Below are 21,427 nucleotides of genomic sequence, written 5' to 3'. Positions count from 1 at the left end.
GGCCGGAGCCCCGCCGGTGGCCGACCCGGCGGAGAGCTCTCTGAAGCGCGACCACTCGCCGCAGCTGGGCAGCCCCTGCAACAGCAATGCCAGCAGCCGCAAGTCGAGCGGGTCGGGGCGCCCGCGTGCCAAGACGTTTACCAGCGGCCAGAAGCGCATCCGGACGACGGGGGCATATGGCGAGCTGGGGCTGGGCATTGCGAGGCCCGCGCAGCCGCATGTTGGGTCGGTGAATGCCCGGCGCGGGAAGCGGCTGGTGGCGGGCTCCGAGGCCCTGTGGCTGCTGGAGCGCCGTCTGTCGGCCGAGTTCGAACCCCCCCGCGTTGTGGAGGGCGAGCAGTGACTTTTGTGGTGGTTTCGGATGGTCTTTCCGAGAGTTGGCTGGCTGCGATGTGGGGCCCCACACGCAGCTACTCCAGCCCTCTCCTCGGCATTGCTCCCATCCCGGCGATTTGGCCACCGGTTTTTTCAACCCATGTATTGGCTGCACATGGCCTGATCTTGATTGGATCCTCCCCCACATCTCCCTTGGTTTCTTTTGTCGTATGTGGCCGATCTTTCTTTCCTCCTCGCGGCTTGGTGGTCTTGCAGCCATTATGCATTGCGAAAATTTGTAAACCTAGAAGCTCCTCTTTCCTTTTTCCTCCTCACCTCTTTTATTGCATTTTTGTTTTCTAAAAATACGGCGTTTTTATTATCATTATTCCCCGTCCGCCTTCAATTCGTGCTAATTTAACGACCTCTGCACACCCAAAAACACCTGGCCTTTTACTTGTTTTGTGCATTATGACAACCTTTGAGAGCATTCCAGTAACAGCAACCTCTCGCCGCAAAGGTAACAACACTGCCTCCACGCTGCTTGCCAGCCTTCCATTGCTAGTCTTCCATTGCCAGCAGCATGCAGAAAACACCCTAGCATACACCTCACCCACCCGCATTTGTTGCTATAGAAATGAGCTATCGCCCGGTCAGCGGCCTGTCGGATGTTGATAGCATAGCCAGCGATGCCGACGACGAGGATGCGTTATTCGGGCCCGCGTCCAATGCAGAGTTTCGCAGAATGCAGGCCCACGACGAGCACCGCCGGAGGACCCAGGTGTTGATGCTATTGCCGCTGGACGACGTATACTTCAACACCCCAGAGCACGAGGTACGCCGTTCTGCTATTTCCTATTCCAGACATCCTCCCACCCGCACTTTCTCTATTCATTACAGCTTTTCACAATCACCAGCAGAGCGACTATTGTCGCCTGTGGGTTTTTATTTTCTCGCTCACATACCTTTTGTGTTCTCTGACTGCTGATTGTTGCCACCACCGCTTTTCTTTCTCTCTCTCTCTCTCTCTCTCTCTTGTAGGCGAGCGCAGTCAAGCTACAAGCGTGGTGGAGGAGCATAATGGCCCAGAGACAGTACATGCGCATGCGCAGCAGCGCTTTATTAATACAGCGGATCGCCCGTGGTGCGCTTGCACGTCGCACATTCCGCCGCCGCCGCCACGAATTGCAGCAGCTGGCATTCAAGGGCTCGGTCAGTGCGCGTCGCCGCAAGGACCAGGGGTGGGTGCCACCGCCACTGGCCTATTCGCGGTCCGAGCCGCCATTGTCGCGGTCCGAGCCAATGATCTCCTCACCACCGGCCTTCGCCGCCTCCAACGCATCTGCCGCTACAATCGAGACCACCAAGGTCCGTCGCGGCCGGTCCATTCGCAACTGGTTCCAGCGGTCATCGCCACCTAGCGACACCAGCGACAATGCCCGCCCAATTCACAACAGCAACCACCATCACCATCCACAGGTAAATACCACACACCACCGGTCATCCACAAATCGCGCCACGCGATTGATTTCCCGCATCTTCTCCACACTAACTCCCAGCAGGCGCTCCTCCGCCAACCATGCTGCCACCACTGTCAATATTGTTGTTCATGCCGCTGCCGAGGCCGCCGCCACTGTGCTTGACCGCCCCGCCTCCCGGCCCATTTCCAAACAGCAGAAGAAGCACCTGAAACGTGCCCGCCGCTACCTGCTGCTCTTGGGCACGCGCCTGGCTGCGCTGTCGCCGCGCAGCCAGCGCAGCATGGTTGTGTGCTCGGCTGCCGGCGGCATGTTAAGCCAGTCACTTTTGTCAGTCAATGATCCTTCCTTGGTGTCAATCAGCAACAGCCCGCGCCTGAGCATCCATCTGTCCAAAGACACCCTCCATTTGCACCACTCCCAATCTACCCAGCTCTTCCCCGCATCCACAGCCACCATTCCACTCTCCACCCTATTAACCCAACCACCAAACTCCACCCCACAGCAGCCCGACACCGACCCGCCAGCGTCTCCGACGACACTCAAGCCCAAACGCTCGATTCTCCGCGCCAAAATCGGCCTACTGGGCAGGCAGTCGCCAAGATCGCCGGAACATGCACCTATGAGTGCCCCTGCGGAACGCGTCCCGATGGTCACTGCGCGCGTCTACCCGGTCGTCGAAATCGACAAGCGGTCGGAGGAAATCAGCCTGCCACAATCCCCGCCAATGTCTATACGGTCTGTGCAGGTTGCTGCAAAGCCCCACATGATGCCACCGGTACACCAGCCAACCGACCACAACGACATGCATTCCGGAAACTCTGCACGGCCACTGCACGTCCATGGATTCCAGAAGACCCGGGTGCAGCCGCCAATACAGCCAGTCCATAGCACGCAGTCGGACGAGGACCCGCTGGAGCAAGGCAGCAGCAGGATCGCCGTCGACAGCAGCGAGGAGAGCGAGACATGTAACGCAACCCACGGCACCACAGTGGACTCGTCGATGCCGTTCATTCCGCTAAAGTCCAGCACACCAAATGTAGAGGCAGCTGATATGGCAGACAAGTCGGAGGACGATGACATGCCGTTGGGCGAGCTTGCACGCAGCAGCAACGAGTCCAGCGCGGTCTCGCCCATGGCCATCGACGAAGAGTCGGCAGAGAATGGCCCAGAGACGCCTGTCCGGCAGGCACGCAAAATAACCGATGCCAATCTGGTCAGCGACATGGATTTCAAAGACAGCCCGGCCACTGCCTCGCCGACAATCGCGCATATCGACAGCCTGTTCCTGATGGCCGACGAAAACATGGCCGCTGCGCAGCAGGTGCAAATGAAGCACGATGGCGAGGAGCTTTCGCCGCGGCTGTCACTGCGGCTATCGGCCAATGCATCGACGTTCAACAATTTCAACATCTCTGCCTTTGCGCCTTCCACTGAACCCATTATTGAGAGCGCCGAGGCTTCGCTGCAAGACTCTGAGGACAGACCGCGCGCAGCCCCTGCGTCCACAGTCGGCCCAGAACCCAAATCCGCAGAGAACGACACGAACAGCATGGCATCAGTAGCATCGAAGCCAGTGGACGCAGAGGAGAACCAGGAGGAAAAAGAGGAGACCCCGGCGCTGGCACGGCTGCGGTCGCTGCGGGCACGTCGTCTGGGCCAGGCAGTCACCACAAGCACAGCAGCTGATGCAGAGACTTCCGGCAGCCGGCGGTTCCGTGCCACACAGACCCTGCCAAAGGCCAAGCACGTAGTCCAGAAGCCGCTGTCGAAAATGGGGCCCCTGCAGCTGGACCGGCTGACGAAACTCAACACCAGGCGCAACTCGACGTACCTTACATGCAAGATCGAGAAATACACCGTCGAAAAGGAGGGCGACCGGCCGCCGTCACCCTCGTCGATGATGCAGGAGCGCGCGCTGCTGCGACGTGTGGCACGCGGTGAGATCAACGAGGACGGCGACTATGTTTATGCCAGCGGCTTGGACGACGACGACTCGGCGAGCGACGTGTCCATGGCCAGCGCAGAGCTGCCAGACGACACAGTGGGACTGGGCGTGGCCAATCTGCCGATTGCCGCCAATGCCGCGATCCACGAGCTGGTCGAGACCCGCCCATTGACGCCTGCCGACGACCTGTCCGACACTGACATGGCAGCTATGCCGGGCTCCAGCAGGGCACTACTGGAGGGGTTCCAAGAGGCTGGGCCTGTGGAACCCAGCGACAGCAGCGATGCACATGACGGCAGCAAGCGCAAATCAATCGAACTGCCGCGCCTGCCGTCGGTCGATGTGGGCAGCAAGAAGCAGCGCCGGCGGCAGCGCATCCAGTGGGGAAGCTGCGATACCCTCACGGCCACACGTCTGCTCGGCCGCCTGCCGGTACCCAATGCCCTAGGTGAGTACGCGGGAATGCCCGGCAAGCCCATTTTATTGCGCGACGTGCCCGTCCCCGACGACCCCGAGACCAACCAGCCCTCGAGCAAGCGTGTGCCTGCCAGCAATAACCTGAAAGTCGTCCGTGTCGCCTGCATCACATATCCAAATAGCACCAACCCCGAGGAATTTGACTCGGACGAGTCCGACGAGGACCTCATGGATGACGACGAAGAGTATGTGCCGAGGCGATCGGCGAGCCGCAAAAAATAACATACCTTTTAAATACCTTAGACCATTGAGATAATATTTATTTTCATTCACTCGGAGATATGATAGCTGAGCTCTTGGGCGTCGGCCAGTATGTCGCCGATCCGCGCCTGTGCATCCTGCACCTGTGGGTGGGAGGCCCGGACCTGGTGGACGGTAGTGACCAGCGCATCGAGGTTCTGCATGCATGCAGTGCTGAGCGCCGGGCCCGCGAGCACTTCCTTGCCCACCGCCTCCACACGTCTAGCACCGAGCTCCCTGGCGCTCTTCATATCGGGCTCGCCTCCCTTCAAGTCCTCGAGTATCTGATCAAACAAAAGCGGCATACTGAGTGGAATTTAGCATTACGCCTCCTAAATAACTACTATTCACACGCAAAAATTATCCGCAGACGCCGCCCAGTAAAGCTATTACGGGCAACGCAAACCTCACACCTCGTAGTTGCGGAACCGCTCGTACAGATCCGGCACGCGGTTCCCCTGCTCGCGCCACTCCCACCACTGGCGGGCGCTGCTATCGGAGATTGCGCGTTGGCCACTGAAGCTCCAGTGCACCGCATGTGCCTGCGCCGTCTGTCTGTATTTCTCAAACGGCACCGGCACTCTGCTGGCGCGCCAGCGGTCGTACAGCGCGCGCTGCTTTTCGTCGCCTAGAACCTCGTGGGCTGCGCGGATCTTCTCCCAGAGCGCGGATTTCTCGGTCTTGTCCGGATGGTGTCGTTTGGCCAACTTGTAGTACTGTGTGTGGATGTCGGCAAGCGAGGAGTGTGGGGCACACTCGAGGATGTCGTAAAAATCTAAATCATCCATTATTATTTTATAGCGAGGCAAAAAGTGGGAGTGCTGTTAACGTGCAGGCTGTAAAGCGGTAAGAGGGGTTTTGCTAATGCAAGGCGGAGTGCAGTTCACGAGGCGTAAATATGCGGCACGTGGGAAAAAATTATGCCATTTTTTCTTTTCCTGCTGTGCTTGCGGGGGTGCGGCATTTCCAGGCCTATTCTTGCAGAGAGGCGCGGTGATTGCATTTGCGTCGGCGCGCGTTTGATTAGATTACCCGTTGCACTGATGCATGTAGCAGACATTTCCTCATGTACCTTGGCCCCATGGCTAGCATTCAGACAAATGAGTGTTTATCGGCATGTATTGAGGAAGGTACCTGTAGAGCCAACTGAGGAGGGGAAAGTGGGCTGTCGGGCGCTTGGGGCCCTTTTACCTGTAGCCAATCTTGAGCATGGTAGCACAGGGCGGCACTTGCGGCCTAATGCCAGCACCCATGTCCATGAGGGTACCTAGGGCCGGCTGTTGGTGCGTTAGAGCGTTGCCAGGCAGGTGGACCTTTGCCTCGGGTAGTCCCTTTTTTTTTGAACCACTGCAGTACTCTGCTGGTCAATTTTTACCGATAGCAGCGGCTACTATGGCTGCTGTAGAGCCAGGTGCAGCCGCATCCGCTACATACGCGGTTGCATAGGCGACCCTCGACCGTCGCCTGGGCAACACGATATCTTGGCACGATAACGCATGCCAAGAGGTGAGTGATCGTCCTGGAAGGCATCGTTGGAAAAAAGAATGCAGCAGCACGGAGAATCGTCACACAAAACCTTGTACCTGGTTTTATTCTACCTGCGCATTCTTCGCTATGCCTTGCAAGGCCACTATAAAACAGCGCTCTTGCAACCACAGACCACCACTTCTCCCATCTTTCTTCATACCATCGATAACTAGTCTTTTAATTATGAGCAGCCAAGCATATAGTATTTTCAAACGCAAGGGGTCAAAGGGCTGGCACGTCTTTGACGGCCACGTGGACACCGTGGCGCAAGCTCGGATGTACGGCCAGCTCCGCTACACACTGGGCTCGGAGCCCACCAAGATCACGCTCTCCACCGCCATAGCAGACTTTGATGACGACGAGCGCACCGTGTTTAACACCACCACCATTCCTCTACCATCGACCGGCCAAGAGCTTCTGGTAGCTAACTCTGATGCATTCGTCACCAGCTTTGCTATCATCCATGGGCCAAACACACGGATTGAAGCAAATGAGCGCGCCAAGGGCATGGGCTGGAAGTTCACTGATGCATCAGACACAAAGTACAAGTGGGCGGTCGATATGTTCACAATGAAGTGGGAGTTGCAAAACAGCAGAGGCACTGTGGCGACTTTCAGCGCTGGGTCTTTGATACTCAAGGGGTTGGGCATTTATCAGTAGAGCCAGGTGTTGATCGGGAGATGATCGAGGTTGTTTTGATCACATGGGGTTTAGTGGCCAGGAGTGTTATGTATCGTGAGGTGATGGAGAAGTTGAAAAATTCTACGTTTGATGGCGATATTCCAGGTATTAACGCCCAATAATTCAGAATTAATAGCCGCCACCACCATCTGAACTAATGGTTTTTAGACACTCCTCCGCCAACCAGTGTCATAGAGTGCCTATTCAAATCGGTTTGACTGTGTCTGAGTCACACTTTAATTTAATATAATAAATAGATGTGATCCCAATTAATTTAGTATTATTTACAGTTGTTGTGCTCGTTGAATATGTGGGGACTTTTAAGGTCCTTTTAATACTGAAGCGAGAAAAGGGAATAACCTCTGATAAGCTGCACAGACGGCTATATTGAAAATATCCCTGCGCAACCCATCAAGATGCTACCTCTATAGTGTAGGCTGTAGCGGGGCTCTTATTAGTGGCTGGCTTACTGTCACCTGATTTGGCTGATATATTGATATCAGGGATAGCTGCAGTAGGCACATAGGAGGCTATTCACAAATAAGAAAGTTTAAAGAAACTATATATCATATATTAGAATTACCAATAAACAAATTATAAATCATGTACTAATAGTGAATAAATATTTTAAAAATCAGAATATTTAGTAATAGCTAAAAAGATAATAGCAGCTAGATTATGGGGGTCATTCTTGGACTTGTAAATTTTAGTATATTACAATTTTGTTAGATATTTGATTAATCGTTTTCAGAATAGATATTTGCTACTAGTTATTTTTCTTATGGTTAATATTACTTATTGTGTACAGAATGTTTCTATGCTTATAAGTGATTTCTAAAATACAAATATTTTTTGCCATTTCACCTAAACTATTATTGGTAACTTAGAAAAGTTTCAGTAAACATAATTTCAACCAGAAAGAAAAAACTTTGTATATTTAGAGTTAATTATCATTGGGCAACAAAAGTCAATATCTCAATAGATGTGGCTAAGTAACTATAAGGAAATTATGTTCACTGAAACTTTTCTAAGATGCCAATAGTAGTTTAGGTAAAATTTTTATTTCACTAAAATTGCTAATAGTTTCAACATGTATAAATAATTGTTATGCAGATAACTAACTCTGAATGACCTCCTATATAATAAACAAAAATGCATGAAAGGGCACTTCTATGAAACCCCATTAGCATCCTAAAAAAATTCAGTTGATTTCTTATGACCCAGCCTCTATCTCAGTAGAAGCATATTAATTGTGTATTAACTGAAATTTTTTAGGATACTGATAGGGGTTTTATAGAAGTGCAAAAAAATAAAAGAATAAAAGTATTAAAAGTTTTAACTATCTTTAAACTAGTTTAGTAATTGTGAATGACCTCTATACTATACTTCAGTGATAATTCCTATGCACTATATTCTTACTTATATTATTAACATTGGCTTATGCAAAATAGAGAGCAGCAGAGGCAGATATAGGCATTGCTTAGTAACTATAGGCTACAAATGACCAGACCAAGTAATATCTATTCTACCTATACTAGTACCAGAATTAATTACATATCTATAACCTTATTGAATATAGAAGCTGGTACTTATATACATGGTCCCAAAGTTTCTACTATCTCCTCTGGCTTTACTTTAACTTCTATGCAATAAGACTTTAATACCTTAAATCATTAAACAATAGATATTAGTCTATAATGCTGCTTGGCCATATATCAATAATAAAATAAGCCTAATTGTAAATGGTAAGAAGAATATCTAAAGTAGCAAAGTAGGAAGGTAATTGAAGTAAAGAAATATATGTATGAAACATGGCTAGGATGATTTACAATTATCACATTGTTGGCATACCTGCTGCAGTTGTTCCCTGACGTCGACATGTCAGCCGAATCAGGTGACAGCAAGCCAGGTGCCAATGAGAGCCTTACTACAGCCTACAATATGGAGGCTAGAGTCTAGCCTCTGATAAGTTGCACAGACGGCCATATTGAAAGACTCCTCATGCGCAACTCGTCTATTCACTTTTCTCTCTTTTCTTACAGTATTGAATATAACTTTTAAAATCCCCACACATTCAACGAACATAACATAACTGCCGAACTGCCAATGCAACTATATAGAATTCGCCGATCAATTGATAATGATGGGATTAGCAAAAGGGGATTGATGTGTTTGTATTTGAGTAAAGAATAAACTGTGGAAACAATCTGTATCTCTGTCACATACGGCTTTTATCTGTGGTCTTTGCTTTGTTTCGTGGCTAGTCTCACTGCCATACAACAGGAGGGGGAGTGCCTAATCGCGTCTCGCTTTGCAAGACGCATTAAGCCTGCAACCTCAGCTACGGCTTTTTTTTTTTGGAACCACTGCAGTACTCTGCTGGTCAATTTTTACCGATAGCAGTGGCTACTATGGCTGCTGTAGAGCCAGGTGCAGCCGCATCTGCTACACACGCGGTTGTACAGGTGACCCTCGATCGTCGCCTGGGCAACACGATATTTTGGCACGATAACGCATGCCAAGAGGTGGGTGATCGTCCTGGAAGGTATCGTTGGAAAAAAGAATGCAGCACCACGGAGAATCATCACACAAAACCTTGCATCTGGTTTTATTCTACCTGCGCATTCTTCGCTATGCCTTGCAAGGCCACTATAAAACAGCGCTCTTGCAACCACAGGCCACCACTTCTCCCACCTTTCTTCATACCATCGATAATTAGTCTTTTAATTATGAGCAGCCAAGCATATAGTATTTTCAAACGCAAGGGGTCAAAGGGCTGGCACGTCTTTGACGGCCACGTGGACACCGTGGCGCAAGCTCGGATGTATGGCCAGCTCCGCTACACGCTGGGCTCGGAGCCCACCAAGATCACGCTCTCCACCGCCATAGCAGACTTTGATGACGACGAGCGCACTCTGTTCGACACCACCACCATTCCCCTATCATTGACCGGCCAAGAGCTTCTGGTAGCTAACTCTGATGCATTCGTCACCAGCTTTGCTATCATCCACGGGCCGAACACACGGATTGAAGCAAACGAGCGCGCCAAGGGCATGGGCTGGAAGTTCACTGATGCATCAGACACAAAATACAAGTGGGCGGTCGATATGCGCACAATGAAGTGGGAGTTGCAAAACAGCAGAGGCATTGTGGCGACTTTCAGCGCTGGGCTCTTTGATACTCAGGGGTTGGGCATTTATCAGTAGAGCCAGGTGTTGATCGGGAGATGATCGAGGTTGTTTTGATCACATGGGGTTTGGTGGCTAGGAGTGTTATGTACCGTGAGGCGATGGAGAAGTTGAAATATTCTACAGATAATTAGATTACTTCTCATCTTTTTCTTATTCTTTTATTCTCGAATCGGTCTAGTCACCAGTCTGACATTTCTCTCCTTTTTCACTAACTCCCTATTATGTCTCTAAGGCTGCCTTGGTCTGCCTTTTCTCAATATGCTCTCTTTTACTTGGGTGCTACAGCCAGACCCAACTCAATAGCTCGTAACCTCAAACATGATGGCGATGTTCCGGGTATCAACGCCCCACATATTATTGTGGGTAGCTGTGGTTAATAGCTGTGGAATCATAGTCTTTTTTATATTTTAATTGCTGGTATGTACGCTCCATCCACACACCATGTGCACCACAACGTCCACATTTTCCAACTCTGGCTAAATTATATGGTCAAACCCGTGTGCACAGACACGTTGATGTCGGTTGCTGGCAACAGGGTTGCTTAAATTGTGTTGCGCTCGCGGTCCTGGAATTGCTACTTCTCACGACCCGAACATCACCTGTGGCCCGCTTTCACCAACAAACCGATCGGTTCGTGCAAGAGAGGATCGCCGCCGACCGCTGCCCTTCACAGTGGCCTAAAAATAAGCTCCTGCTTTTTGTTGTGTTTTTCGTGTCGATAGGGGAGCCGTCATCCATTTGCCAGTGAAGGCCGAGGCGATGGACAGCAAGATCCAATATGCTCATGCATGCCAAGAAGGCTCTTGCCCAAGCTACCGTGTGCATCTTACCTTGTGTCATACACATTGCGGTATTCAGAGAGGGGAGATGGGCAATTCTCGCTCGATGCGGTTTCCGAAAACTGGCCGGAAAATTCTTGGCAAAAAAATTCCTCTTCGCCAATTGCCGCACAAGGTGGCGGAGCTCTGGTGCTGGGGCTTGGGCAAACAGGTGACAAACGGGAACAGCTTAAGCGCTTCTTGTATATATTACGCCTGCAGCCATCCAGTGGGGACACTAGTGGGTATCAGGTTGCAGGCTGTACATTTTCTTTATCCTCTGAACCACTACGGTGCTTCCTTCGGTCCTCTGTTGGCGCTCAAGCTTGCTCTCTTTCTCTTTTGCGGCTTCCCCCTCCCAGCCCTTTATTTCACTACCTGCAGTTCTCTCTTCCTTTTCCTGCTATACTGAACCACGATGACCACGCCGGCTATTATCGGAGGAGTCACTGCTGCTGCATTCATTGTAGTCAGCGTTTTCACATACAAGTACATGCGGAAACAATCCAAGGCCAGGCGCAAAAAGGGCGCCATGCGGCTAGACGACGAAGAGCCGATGATCGAGACAAGCAGCATTCTCCAGGCGCCGCCGCTGCCCCCACGGACTCACAGCTCCGCCGCATCGCTACGATCCTTTAGTTCGTCGATAAGCAGCATGTTCGATGCAAAGTCTGAAGAACTGCCACCCTACTCGCCTATAGACCCGGCGCTGCTCAGATTCGACGACGAATCGGACACCGACATAGTGGCCATGCCACCTCGCGCACATGTATAATCCACCACCACCCGCTTTTCCTTATTTACGACAATGTATTTTTTTTCATCCACCGGCCTGGGAACTTTTGAGCATGAAAGCTGCTAGCAAAAGTCGGTGTCAGAGATGCGGTCTGCAGCCTCGACGAACACAACTCTTGGCGCCCCAGGAATCTGCAAATCCCACACGCTTGGGACATCGGCCCTGAACCTGACTACTGTCAGATTCCCAGCAACAAGCCTGTCCACGCTACGCAGCTCTGCATGCGACGCGCCCATATGCTTCTCTTTGGTTATCACCTGGAACATATGCGTGTTGAGCCAGAGCAACATACTGCCGACAGAATCCACCTCCAGCTGCACAATCTCCTGATACTTGAGTGTGACCTCAACCGAATGGCTCTTCTCACATAACGGCCATTTGCCAGTGGTGTCCGAAATCTGCATTGTGTCACTGGTATCGGCGCCTGATATAGAGCGGCTGTTCTTGACCCGTACACATTCGCTGATAGAGACGATTGTCGTGGGTTCCCATTCCCCAAACCGCGCCATTGGAGTCATCTGCGCCGTGTGCAATCGTGTGCCAGTTGCTGCCCAGTCCCCGACAGGCTTGGTGGGGTTGCCTGTCCAATACTCGAGCATGCCTTGGTATGTTGCTCGGATGTCTGCAGATTTGGCTGGCTGGCCGCCATCAGCCAGATCTAGAGATGCGGACGAGTCGAAGAAGGTCGCTTGATATGCGTAATTGACATCATTGGAGACCTTGGCAGTGACCATTGCCGAGAGACGCTGCCCCGGCAGCAGGTTGACAGAGTGTGCTGGCTCTGGCTCGTACTCGATTCCATCAATCTCCATTAGAGACAATTCGTGCTGACCCATGCTAAACATCACCGATGTGTGGCCAAGATTCAGCAGTCTCACGCGATATACCCAGAATGGCGTCATCAAAATCCGCGGTAGCCGTTGCTCGCCGTTAACTGTAAACATACCATGGGTGTCCTCGAATAGGAATACAGACTCGTCTTGGTACTCAAACACTTCATCGGCGTCATTTGCGATAACTGGAACGCGCATCAGCACTGAGCTATGCTGTCTGGAGACGGATGTCACCGCAATGTAGTGTGTGCCGCTCTGCTCGATAGTAAATCGGTACGTAGAGCTATCACCGGGCGCCAGCAGGCATGGTAGCGTATCGGTGGTTGTGTTAGTCATACCTAGAAGCCGCAGCGAGATCGAGGTGTCGAGCTGGTTGGTGATATGCACTACAAGCACATCACTGTATGTCACGTTTACCACCGGCAGCCGCAAGACATTGTTGATCACCGTGCGGTTCGAGTGCGGCGCCTCTGCATGCGAGACGCTCCACGTGTAGGCCACTTCTTCGCCGCGAGATGCCAATGCCTGCGAGAGTATGAAGAAAACTGCCACTATGTAATGTGCGAGCATGTGTCGTTCCTATGATGAAGACTGTGGCAAGAACAAAGAAGAGAGCGTCGATGCCAAGTGGAGGAGAAAGAGAGAAAGGCAGAGTTTCTGTTGTTGTTATTGTTTTGTCCAGGTTTATGCGCGGTCATGTAAATAGAACATGTACGCCACACACCCATCTCTCATATTTTCCATTGTCACATGGTCCTCCATAACCTTCGATCACCGCTACATCCACCACCACCATCACCCTCCGGCTGCCTTGTGTGCATGACGGCTACCCTCATTCGCCAGTTTCCTCCTATACGCATTCAATGTCACAATCATACAGCGATGAGCAGCGCATGCTGGCACAGTGGTGCATGGCGGCACAGTTCTTTAGTGAAGAAAAGCTGCGGGCCGCAATGCAGCGCATATTTAACACCGACGACATTGACTTGCAGCACATTGTTGATCGTACCAACAACTCGCTATCAATATTCTCGCTCGAGCTGCGCAGCCGCATGGATCAGCTTACTGGTACCCGCGACTGGGCACTTGTCAACACCAATGCCGACGAGATCTCAAAACAGGCGACCCCGTACAGCCCGGTTGAGCTGTCGATACTAAAGGCACTAATAGAGCAAATTTGCACCGAACCCTCGGGAAACTTTTGCATCACGTACCACGAGGCTGTGCGCGAGGCTGCACGTCTAGGTCCTTCAGGGTTCTCGCTAACCGATGCTGGCTTGCTCTTGGACAAACTGTGTGGCGACGGCTGGCTCAACCGCGCTAACGGCGGGTTCGTGGTCATGGGTGCACGGGCGACCATCGAATTACAGTCGTTTTTGAACGACTCATACCAGGACTTGCTGCACGAGTGCTCGCTGTGTAAGGAAATAGCGACATGCGGGATTGTATGCGATGGGTGTGGAGCTGCTCTACATCCGTGCTGCGTAGACAGGGTTGTCGAGGCAGGTGGGTCGCGCGGACTGGCATGCCCGCAGTGTCATAAGGCAATCAGAGAACCGAGTAGGTTTGGACCTGGAGAGGACGGTGTGCCGATTGAGCACCAGGAGAGCATCGCAGAGGACGGTTCGGAGGATGAGCAGACAGCATTGAAACGCATGAAGGCAGAGCCAGTAGCTACCCAGGATAGCGACGACGATAACCACTAGCTGAATGTCATTTTGAAAATAATATATTGTAGTGCAACACTATAGAAAAGTTATGGTGTGACGCACGCAAGTTTGTAGTGTATGGGCACGTGAGACTAGCCACGAGGGAACAAAGCACACCCCCCCAGGACGCACAGATAAAAGGCCGCATGCGACAGAGATACAGATTGTTTCTACAGGTTTATTCTTTTACTCAAAACACAAACACGTCAAGTTCCTGGCAGCATTTGTATGAAAAACCATTTTTAAACTGATGATGGTGTCGCTTAGGAAGTGTTGATAATCACCGGCTGAACTACACCAGCTATCTCTGCCAGCAGACATTGCAATATGCCTACCTAGTATGGGCATAATGTAATGTATTTCACACACTATGTGTTAGCTATATCCAAAAACTCACTGTCATGTAGCATCTGAAGCATGAGCAATGTTAAAAAACTATGTAGAAAATACCAAACAAAAGGTAGCAAAAAGTTAACGGTTGCACTTGCTGTAGCTTAATCAGGGATGGTTAGCGTTCGATTCTAGTACAACCAACATGGTGAGGGCGGATATGAGTAAGGGACCTAGTAATTTATGAGCGAGTGTCAGAATTCACAACTACAGTAGTTCTTTTCTGAATCCTCTGGAAATGTTCCCATAGGATTACATATCTAATTCATATTCTCGTGATGATCAAGAATACTAGAGTTAAACCAGACTACATACATGTATGAAAAACAGAAACCTCGCATAAGAATATAGGAACAAGTGAAAGAGGTGCTGGAAAACTATAATTATGACATTCTGACACCCTATTGTCATCACCCCCATCCCCAGAGTGAATGACAAATGACCCATTGTATTCCTATCCACCCAATTGAGGTTTGAGATTACGCTCTTTTATAGTGTGCACTGCTGCTCACAGGTTCTTTGCTGAACCCCCCGAAAAAATAATCTGTGTGGCTTTTCTGTTGTGAAAAGAGTTTAACAAATATATTGGAGGAATCAAACCAGAAACTGAACTGAGGACAACGGCTGAATCTGCTGTGGCCTGGCTGAGGGGTCTAAGATCTGAATTTTATAGCAGCTATATACTACGGGCAAGTATGAACAGGATACTTGGTCATATTCTATTGGGTTTATGCCATCAACATACCGAAATACTGAACATCATCGTTATCATCGTTTTTAAACATTCCTTCAAAGTGGCATCTGAAATGATTATTATCGATAGGGTTGAACATGAGTATGGCAAAGGAAATTGCAAATTTCTATTTAAACGGAAACTAGATATAAAATTCGAAAATGTGAAGTGAAAAAGATGTTGCCGCACGAATGACATGGGTCTTGACGTTCCATCCTCTAAACCTCTTATAGATTAGACGAACGACGTAGCATGCCCTTGTCTGCTCAGATAGGGCTTGAAGGAAAATGATTTTACCACGGGCCGCCGCTCAATTCGGGCTTGGGAGATTACCCCTCCTATTAGCTAGCGCCCTCTGTTTGTGAGCTAATAAACAGAATAACTCAGAACTACATACCACTTTCGTGACCGCTTTTGTTCTAGAAACCCATTTCTTGTGTGCTGGTGTGCCGCAATCTAGCCATATTTAGCAGTCCCGGAGTTGCTGGTGGGGCACAAGATGTAATACGCAATGTGATGCACCCTGATGATCCAGGAAATGTAGCGGATTATGTTGCCCATGACTAGTCGTATAACAGCTGTCCTTTCAGCAATGGGCTTTTTGCAGCGCTCTGTATGTTCGCTTCTAGCCAATACTTCACTTTCGCTGTAGCTCGTTCACAGATACTATTTATACGGATAGGTGCGGATACAAAAGGTGAAAGAAGGAATCGGATGAAAAACTGAGCTACACCATGCTTGGGTCAATCGCGCTGGTTATGACAGGAAGAGGATTAAAAGCCCGGTCCACATACTCGGCTATCTCGCCATTAACATGTATCTCAGCCATGTTTGGGAACCGAGTCACCAGCTCGATGAACCTATTTGGATCAATCGCCATGCGTGGGTACAGGTGCAGGCAGACCAAGCTCTTTCTGGTTACCATCGGGACCTTCCTTGCATGCAAAGCAATGATATCCAGTTCATGATCCTTGTTTACAAAGTGAACCCTGCACCCAGGATTGTCCAAATCCTTGCGGTACATCGAGAAACAGCGGATACGCAGAATCCTCAGCCTCGTCAGCCGGTGTGCCAGGTTGAGAATGGTATCGCTGTCTGCGGTTCCTAGAGACAGATGAAGGTCCCCCACGCTGTGCAAATTCATGGTCGGAGGTACCATGAGCTCGATGCCAGTCACCGACATTTTGCGGATTTCGCAGTTCCTGTGGCCAAAGAACTTTCTCATCCCCACAAACGGGAGAGGCTTGCTGTGATCACCCTCTTCTGGGATCAACCTGAGCTTGAAATGTCTAGAGCGCTGGAGGTTGTAGACGTCAATATTTCTAAGCACCGACGGATATTCAAAGAGTGACAGCTGGTGGCATCCCTTTGTGAAGTATTTCCAGATGGCGCCTTTGCTATTGTTTATCCCATTAACCTCGACATCAACGGTCGCTGGTATCACAACTCTGGATATGTCCAGTGAGGAATACACAGTGCCTATCGCTGGAATCTTGAACCACAACACAGGCGTCTGGAGATTTGGGAAATGCACACTTCCATCTGCCCCCATTTCGAGAATGCCTCAGTTGATGCCGCTTGAGATTCCGATTAGTTCGAGATGACGGATATTGGCGGTTGGGATAAGCGGCAAGTGCACGAGCTCCGAAACAAGTTTCAGGTCCAGTGCGAGATACTGGAGACTTGGCGAGAATGGCTGGTCGGTATAGGCTGCGAACGGCCGTGTGACCTGCATCATCGTTAGGCGCGGGTGGAGCATACTGCGAAGCACCGTCATCATCTCCGCTCCGACACCAGATATGTCACAAAGAAGTCCCTTGTTTGGGCCCCAAACGCGCTCTGGATGGAACCACAGTTCCTCGACATGCGGGCAGTGCTCGAGGATACACTTGACAGCCCGTTCCATCTCTATTTTCGCGTTTTCTGGACCTTGGTCCTTGCCGGCAAGGGACAAACCAGGTCCTAGGAACTTGGTAAGCCTCGTGTTGGCAATCGCGCCACTGGGAATAACGAGCTCCTGGATAGCCTCGTCGAGATGGAGGTTCTTCGGACAGTCCTTATACAGGATTATGCAAAGTTCGCTCACCGAGGGCAGCAGACCACAATCTTTCAGCTCTTTGACGTTGCTCTTCCAAACGCGCCCATGCCTCTTCTTGCAGCTGCTGTCAGTACATGAGCACTCGACCTGGCACTCCAGTATGAGCGGGGCTTTTGTCATGAACTCGGGCAGATGTAAGCTTAGCCAAGGGCGGTTCTTGTAGGCGTCAGCAAATTGCAGGTAGTCAGTCAGAGTCGACGTCTCATGCTGGGCTTTCTTGCAGGCGATCTATAGCCTCCGTCTCTTCATGGTATCAGAGTCAGAACCATTCAAAACGACAGATTTTGTGTTGGACAGACTATACCAAAGGTATAGCGATTCAGAATATCTCTTGTCTGCATATGTAGACATGATAAGGAGTGTCAAGTGTAAGCTGGTGTTATTTATGAGTAGTGGTGGTAGAGAGAGAATGTGCAGCTGTTGTTGGGAGTTGCACACCTAGGGGTTTAAAAGACGGCTAGTACCCTGCCGTGTCTTGAACACCACCTATTTCACGCCAGTCGCAACCCCAGTTTCCTGCAAAATAACAAGCAAAGCCTGTGTGTAGCTCCCTGCCTACTCCTCCCACTAACGAATGAGTGGTCGACAGAATAGCTATCATCTGCCGGATATGCCTTGGTTGCAAATTGACGAGAGTCGGCATCTTGCTTGAAAGCAGCACGCACAATTGCCTGCATGCTGTTCACCTGGCCAGGGCATGCATATGGATGTCATAGGGGCAGTGAGGATGGGTAGCAGTCATCATGTTCTGGTGGCCAGGACATGTGGCTGTTTACTCCCGAGGTCGCCTCTTTCCTTAGGCACTTGTTTCAACTGCTATGTCTACAGCGCGTACACAAATATTCTGATAAGCGCAACGAGTTTTCATGGCATGTAGCTCCAGAATGAACCCAGCATTGCCTATGTAATACTGGCCCTGTATTTAATTCAACGTTAAAGAGCAAGAGGATCCTGAAAGCTGGAGCCGTGGTAATCATTAAGAATGATTTCCAGGACAGGGTAGCTGGCTCAATGTTGTGAGGGGAATCGGATTGCTCGCGCCTATGTGGAGCACCCTGTCCACCCTTCCGCCCTTCCACCCACCCGCCATTCAGCTGGCTGCCGCAACGCTTGCCATCCTAAAAAATACAGCGGCACGCACAGCAACTGACGATTCCTTATTTCACAAGACTCAGGGAGAACACATCCATATTGCACAATTGTGAAAATTGAGGTGTGTGTGCATGTGGGGGTTGTCAGTTTTGTTTCACAAGCAAGCTTGTCTGCAGATGAAAGCACCAGACATGTCTTGCTCTTGAAACGTATGGCATGAGAGGCGTGGAATGTCTGCCCTTCCAATCGTCCGTTTCTCTTTCTGCCACAGCATGATGCAAACCTGGTCTCGGTGTACGGCGCCATCCTCATAAACCACCACTTGTCCGTGTGCATTCTGATATCCGGTTTACACCTCCTTCTTACATTGTCAGGCAGTGTCTTGATGTCCTAACATTCTACACTGCTGCAGAAGGACTGTACGCTTTCTGCAATCTGCTGTCATCTGATGGCATTGGCTTAGCTGTGAGCGAAGGCATTCTCCCTTTCTTGCATCCAGCCATGTCGGGCCGGGATGGGGATAATGCAGCGTACATACGGCAATAACCATCCCAGCCACCAAGGCATTTTTGGTGTGCGTCAAGGAAATCTGTAATACTTGCTTTCTGATGAGGAGTGGATAGAGAAAAAAAACACAAGTTGACTGAAAGGCGAACCCGTTCCATATTCTGGGTTTGACAGCGCATCCACTTTGCCCATTACCAGTGATCTACTAGTGAATGTATTGAAGAGAACATAATGTAAGCTAATAATTTACGTGACTTTAGATATGAAGTTAGCAGGTATATATTCTATTCATGTTTGGATGGAATAGATAGTAGGCTGTCATAAAGATACTTGAGCAACCACATCTTGCAGATCCTGACCAGAGATACCACAACAGAAGAGATCGTCGCTTCAGGCATGATAGGATGCAGTGTTATTATTATTGGGCCCGCCGTTCGTCACATCACCGCTGACGACACGTATATGTGCGTCATGTGCCGATCTAATCATTGGATTATTTGGACTAATCCGACCGAGGATTGATTGACCAATCATCATCGCCAGCGTCTGCAGACAGCCAACAGCTCCCAGTCTGAAGCACTGGCACGCTTTTCCCTCTTCACAGTCCGCCCTTTGCTTTCCATTCAGCTTGTACTTTTTGCAATTCAACTTCGCCACGCTCATCCATATTATTTTAATTCGCGACAATGGTAGCATCAGGACTATTTGGTGCACCAGCAACGAAGCTGTGGATGCTGGGGTTGGGTGGGGCGTCAGTACTCTGCTCTACAATGAACTGGAAACCATATCTGCGGTTGCGGCTGGTGCCATATATCACACGGGACAAGCAGTTTTGGCGGCTAGCAACGTCTTTGGCGGCGTTCCCAAACTCAACGGAAGTGATGGCCTCGATGATGCTGCTGTACCAGCTGCGTAGCGTCGAGCGGCTGTTTGGGACGCTAAAGTTTGCGTCGTTTTTATTTGTGACAGCGCTGGTGGGGCAGACGCTGCAGGTAGTGTTGCTATTTTTGCTGGCGATGCGGACCACTGGGCAGCGATTCAATATTGTGGCGGCGGGACCGTATTCATTGATTTTCGCTGTTTTGTATCAGTTCCATGTGCTTGTTCCGGCAAAGTACCGGATCCGAGTGTTTGGAATGGAGCTGAGCGACAAATGGACGGTGTATGCGGTGGCGCTGCATCTGTTTGTGCTGCGGCTGCCGCAGACTGTGGTACCGGCGCTGGCGGGAGTGCTGGCGAGCATGGTATATAGCGCCGACATTGGCGGGCTGAAGCGCTGGCGGTTCCCGCAGTGGATGAGCAGCATGGCAAGAAGATGGGTGCTGCCGGTGGTGACGTCAGCACAGCCTACAGGCAACCGCGGGCAAGGCACGGTGCCGGTGGTTCGCCGGAGCGCAGGGCCAGCAGGTCTAGCGCAGACAATGGGGCGGTCGGTTGGGATTGGGAGGGTAAATGGTGCAGGAGAACAGCAGCGTGTGCAGCCGGATCAGGCGCGGCCGGGGATTTCGCGTGCGGCGACGACGAATTCAATTCGGTCGTATCTGAATGAGCTGGCGCCGGGCATGGAGCAGGCGTCGGAGGAGCAGATTACGATGCTGCAGGGGATGTTCCCGGATGTGGGACGCGACCAGGTGGTGCAGGCGCTGCAGCTGAGCAACAATGACCCGAACCGGGCAGTGGCCATCTTGCTTGACAGCAGCTCGTAAACGAAGGTGATGTCTCTGTAATTAAGTAAAAAAAACATTCACCAATGACGACTTTTGCGTGTGCGCGTCAGTGAATTAAGGTAATATACAGGCTATGTATAATTCATTCGAAGCGGACGAGATTCAACCGGGAGGGCACTAATCAATAAACGTGGTTAGAAACAGAAAGGCAGTGAAGGTCGCTTTTTGCACTAAAGGGCTATGTACATTGGTGGCAGTGGGAGGGGAGTTAAATGTTCCAACACCGGAACTGAATACTCGAGTCGTCATCGTGTACCGGGTAGCTGGTTTCGTCGACAAACGGGGAGCGGCAAATTTTGCGCTCAGGCTTTATGTCGCCATGGGCAATCATCAGCAGCACGATGGTATTAAATGCGAGTGACACTATCACCAGACAGTCGATGATCTTTATGAGACTGCACATGCTGTAAACGAATGTACAAGAGAAGAGTAAAATGGCTGGATGCGAACTGGCAAGGAGGAGAGCAAGGAGAACAAGGGGAGACGCAGGCGTGGAGTATCGCCCATGGGAAGGAGAGAGACTCAGATGACTGGGAACGTATTGTTGCGATAGCTGGGGGTCGATTGCGCTCACGCATTCGCCAGCATTGTGTGTGTGGAAGAGACATGCATGGCTGTTCCGTTGACAGCACGGCCACGAAATAAACGAAGCGCTGGCTACAGGGAAGCAGTCGCAGATTAAATCAGGCATTCCACTGGGTCGGGATGCACAAAACGGAATTTTATCCCACGCGCGGGCGCTAACGGGCGGCCCGAATGTGATTTTGCACATGCTAGATCTCCTGAAATACACAAAAATGGGACCGGCCCAGCGATTAGCGCTCCTGCTTTCCTTTTCTTTTGTCGCTATCAGGAGAGGTTGGGCTT

At 50.6% G+C, this 21,427-nt stretch overlaps 12 protein-coding genes across 12 annotated transcripts; 6 read left to right on the top strand and 6 right to left on the bottom strand.

Annotated features, from left to right (window-relative positions):
• Positions 1-952: 952 nt before the first annotated feature.
• DL89DRAFT_260267 (uncharacterized protein) lies at positions 953-4,440 on the top strand (the record flags this gene model as incomplete). The annotated part of the gene is made up of 2 exons (XM_040885764.1): positions 953-1,150; positions 1,357-4,440. The coding sequence occupies 2 exons, from the start codon at positions 953-955 to the stop codon at positions 4,438-4,440; spliced, it is 3,282 nt and encodes a 1,093-aa protein (XP_040740641.1).
• A 16-nt stretch (positions 4,441-4,456) lies between these two features.
• Positions 4,457-5,311, bottom strand: DL89DRAFT_270176 (DnaJ-domain-containing protein). Its single transcript, XM_040888593.1, has one exon. The coding sequence runs from the start codon at positions 5,244-5,246 to the stop codon at positions 4,866-4,868; it is 381 nt and encodes a 126-aa protein (XP_040740640.1). The 5' UTR covers positions 5,247-5,311; the 3' UTR covers positions 4,457-4,865.
• A 482-nt stretch (positions 5,312-5,793) lies between these two features.
• DL89DRAFT_65823 (uncharacterized protein) lies at positions 5,794-6,885 on the top strand. Its single transcript, XM_040891960.1, has one exon. It carries the CDS (start codon positions 6,073-6,075, stop codon positions 6,643-6,645), a length of 573 nt encoding a protein of 190 aa, XP_040740639.1. The 5' UTR covers positions 5,794-6,072; the 3' UTR covers positions 6,646-6,885.
• A 2,510-nt stretch (positions 6,886-9,395) lies between these two features.
• On the top strand, positions 9,396-9,872 carry DL89DRAFT_295492 (uncharacterized protein; the record flags this gene model as incomplete). Its single annotated transcript, XM_040890644.1, has 1 exon — positions 9,396-9,872. The coding sequence occupies one exon, from the start codon at positions 9,396-9,398 to the stop codon at positions 9,870-9,872; it is 477 nt and encodes a 158-aa protein (XP_040740638.1).
• A 1,116-nt stretch (positions 9,873-10,988) lies between these two features.
• Positions 10,989-11,494, top strand: DL89DRAFT_270174 (uncharacterized protein). The gene has a single exon (XM_040888592.1). The coding sequence runs from the start codon at positions 11,094-11,096 to the stop codon at positions 11,448-11,450; it is 357 nt and encodes a 118-aa protein (XP_040740637.1). The 5' UTR covers positions 10,989-11,093; the 3' UTR covers positions 11,451-11,494.
• On the bottom strand, positions 11,467-12,938 carry DL89DRAFT_270173 (uncharacterized protein). Its single transcript, XM_040888591.1, has one exon. The coding sequence runs from the start codon at positions 12,872-12,874 to the stop codon at positions 11,534-11,536; it is 1,341 nt and encodes a 446-aa protein (XP_040740636.1). The 5' UTR covers positions 12,875-12,938; the 3' UTR covers positions 11,467-11,533.
• Positions 12,939-13,143: 205 nt separating this feature from the next.
• DL89DRAFT_270172 (uncharacterized protein) lies at positions 13,144-14,213 on the top strand. The gene has a single exon (XM_040888590.1). The coding sequence runs from the start codon at positions 13,168-13,170 to the stop codon at positions 14,008-14,010; it is 843 nt and encodes a 280-aa protein (XP_040740635.1). The 5' UTR covers positions 13,144-13,167; the 3' UTR covers positions 14,011-14,213.
• DL89DRAFT_270171 (uncharacterized protein) lies at positions 14,178-14,700 on the bottom strand. Its single transcript, XM_040888589.1, has one exon. It carries the CDS (start codon positions 14,359-14,361, stop codon positions 14,200-14,202), a length of 162 nt encoding a protein of 53 aa, XP_040740634.1. The 5' UTR covers positions 14,362-14,700; the 3' UTR covers positions 14,178-14,199.
• A 1,163-nt stretch (positions 14,701-15,863) lies between these two features.
• DL89DRAFT_295488 (uncharacterized protein) lies at positions 15,864-16,319 on the bottom strand (the record flags this gene model as incomplete). Its single annotated transcript, XM_040890643.1, has 1 exon — positions 15,864-16,319. One exon carries the CDS (start codon positions 16,317-16,319, stop codon positions 15,864-15,866), a length of 456 nt encoding a protein of 151 aa, XP_040740633.1.
• A 323-nt stretch (positions 16,320-16,642) lies between these two features.
• Positions 16,643-17,354, bottom strand: DL89DRAFT_65804 (uncharacterized protein; the record flags this gene model as incomplete). The annotated part of the gene is made up of 1 exon (XM_040891959.1): positions 16,643-17,354. One exon carries the CDS (start codon positions 17,352-17,354, stop codon positions 16,701-16,703), a length of 654 nt encoding a protein of 217 aa, XP_040740632.1. The 3' UTR covers positions 16,643-16,700.
• A 2,192-nt stretch (positions 17,355-19,546) lies between these two features.
• On the top strand, positions 19,547-20,227 carry DL89DRAFT_216466 (uncharacterized protein; the record flags this gene model as incomplete). Its single annotated transcript, XM_040884312.1, has 1 exon — positions 19,547-20,227. A coding segment is annotated over one exon (681 nt), but the record flags the coding sequence as incomplete, so codon positions are not given.
• Positions 20,228-20,653: 426 nt separating this feature from the next.
• Positions 20,654-21,285, bottom strand: DL89DRAFT_65794 (uncharacterized protein). The gene has a single exon (XM_040891958.1). The coding sequence runs from the start codon at positions 21,249-21,251 to the stop codon at positions 20,769-20,771; it is 483 nt and encodes a 160-aa protein (XP_040740630.1). The 5' UTR covers positions 21,252-21,285; the 3' UTR covers positions 20,654-20,768.
• Positions 21,286-21,427: the final 142 nt, after the last annotated feature.

The sequence above is a fragment of the Linderina pennispora genome (assembly GCF_002104995.1).
Source record: "Linderina pennispora strain ATCC 12442 chromosome Unknown DL89scaffold_15, whole genome shotgun sequence".
Classification (NCBI taxonomy): Eukaryota; Fungi; Kickxellomycota; class Kickxellomycetes; order Kickxellales; family Kickxellaceae; genus Linderina; species Linderina pennispora.
Note: the sequence above shows the minus strand (reverse complement) of the source record. Positions and strands in the feature narration are given on the sequence as shown.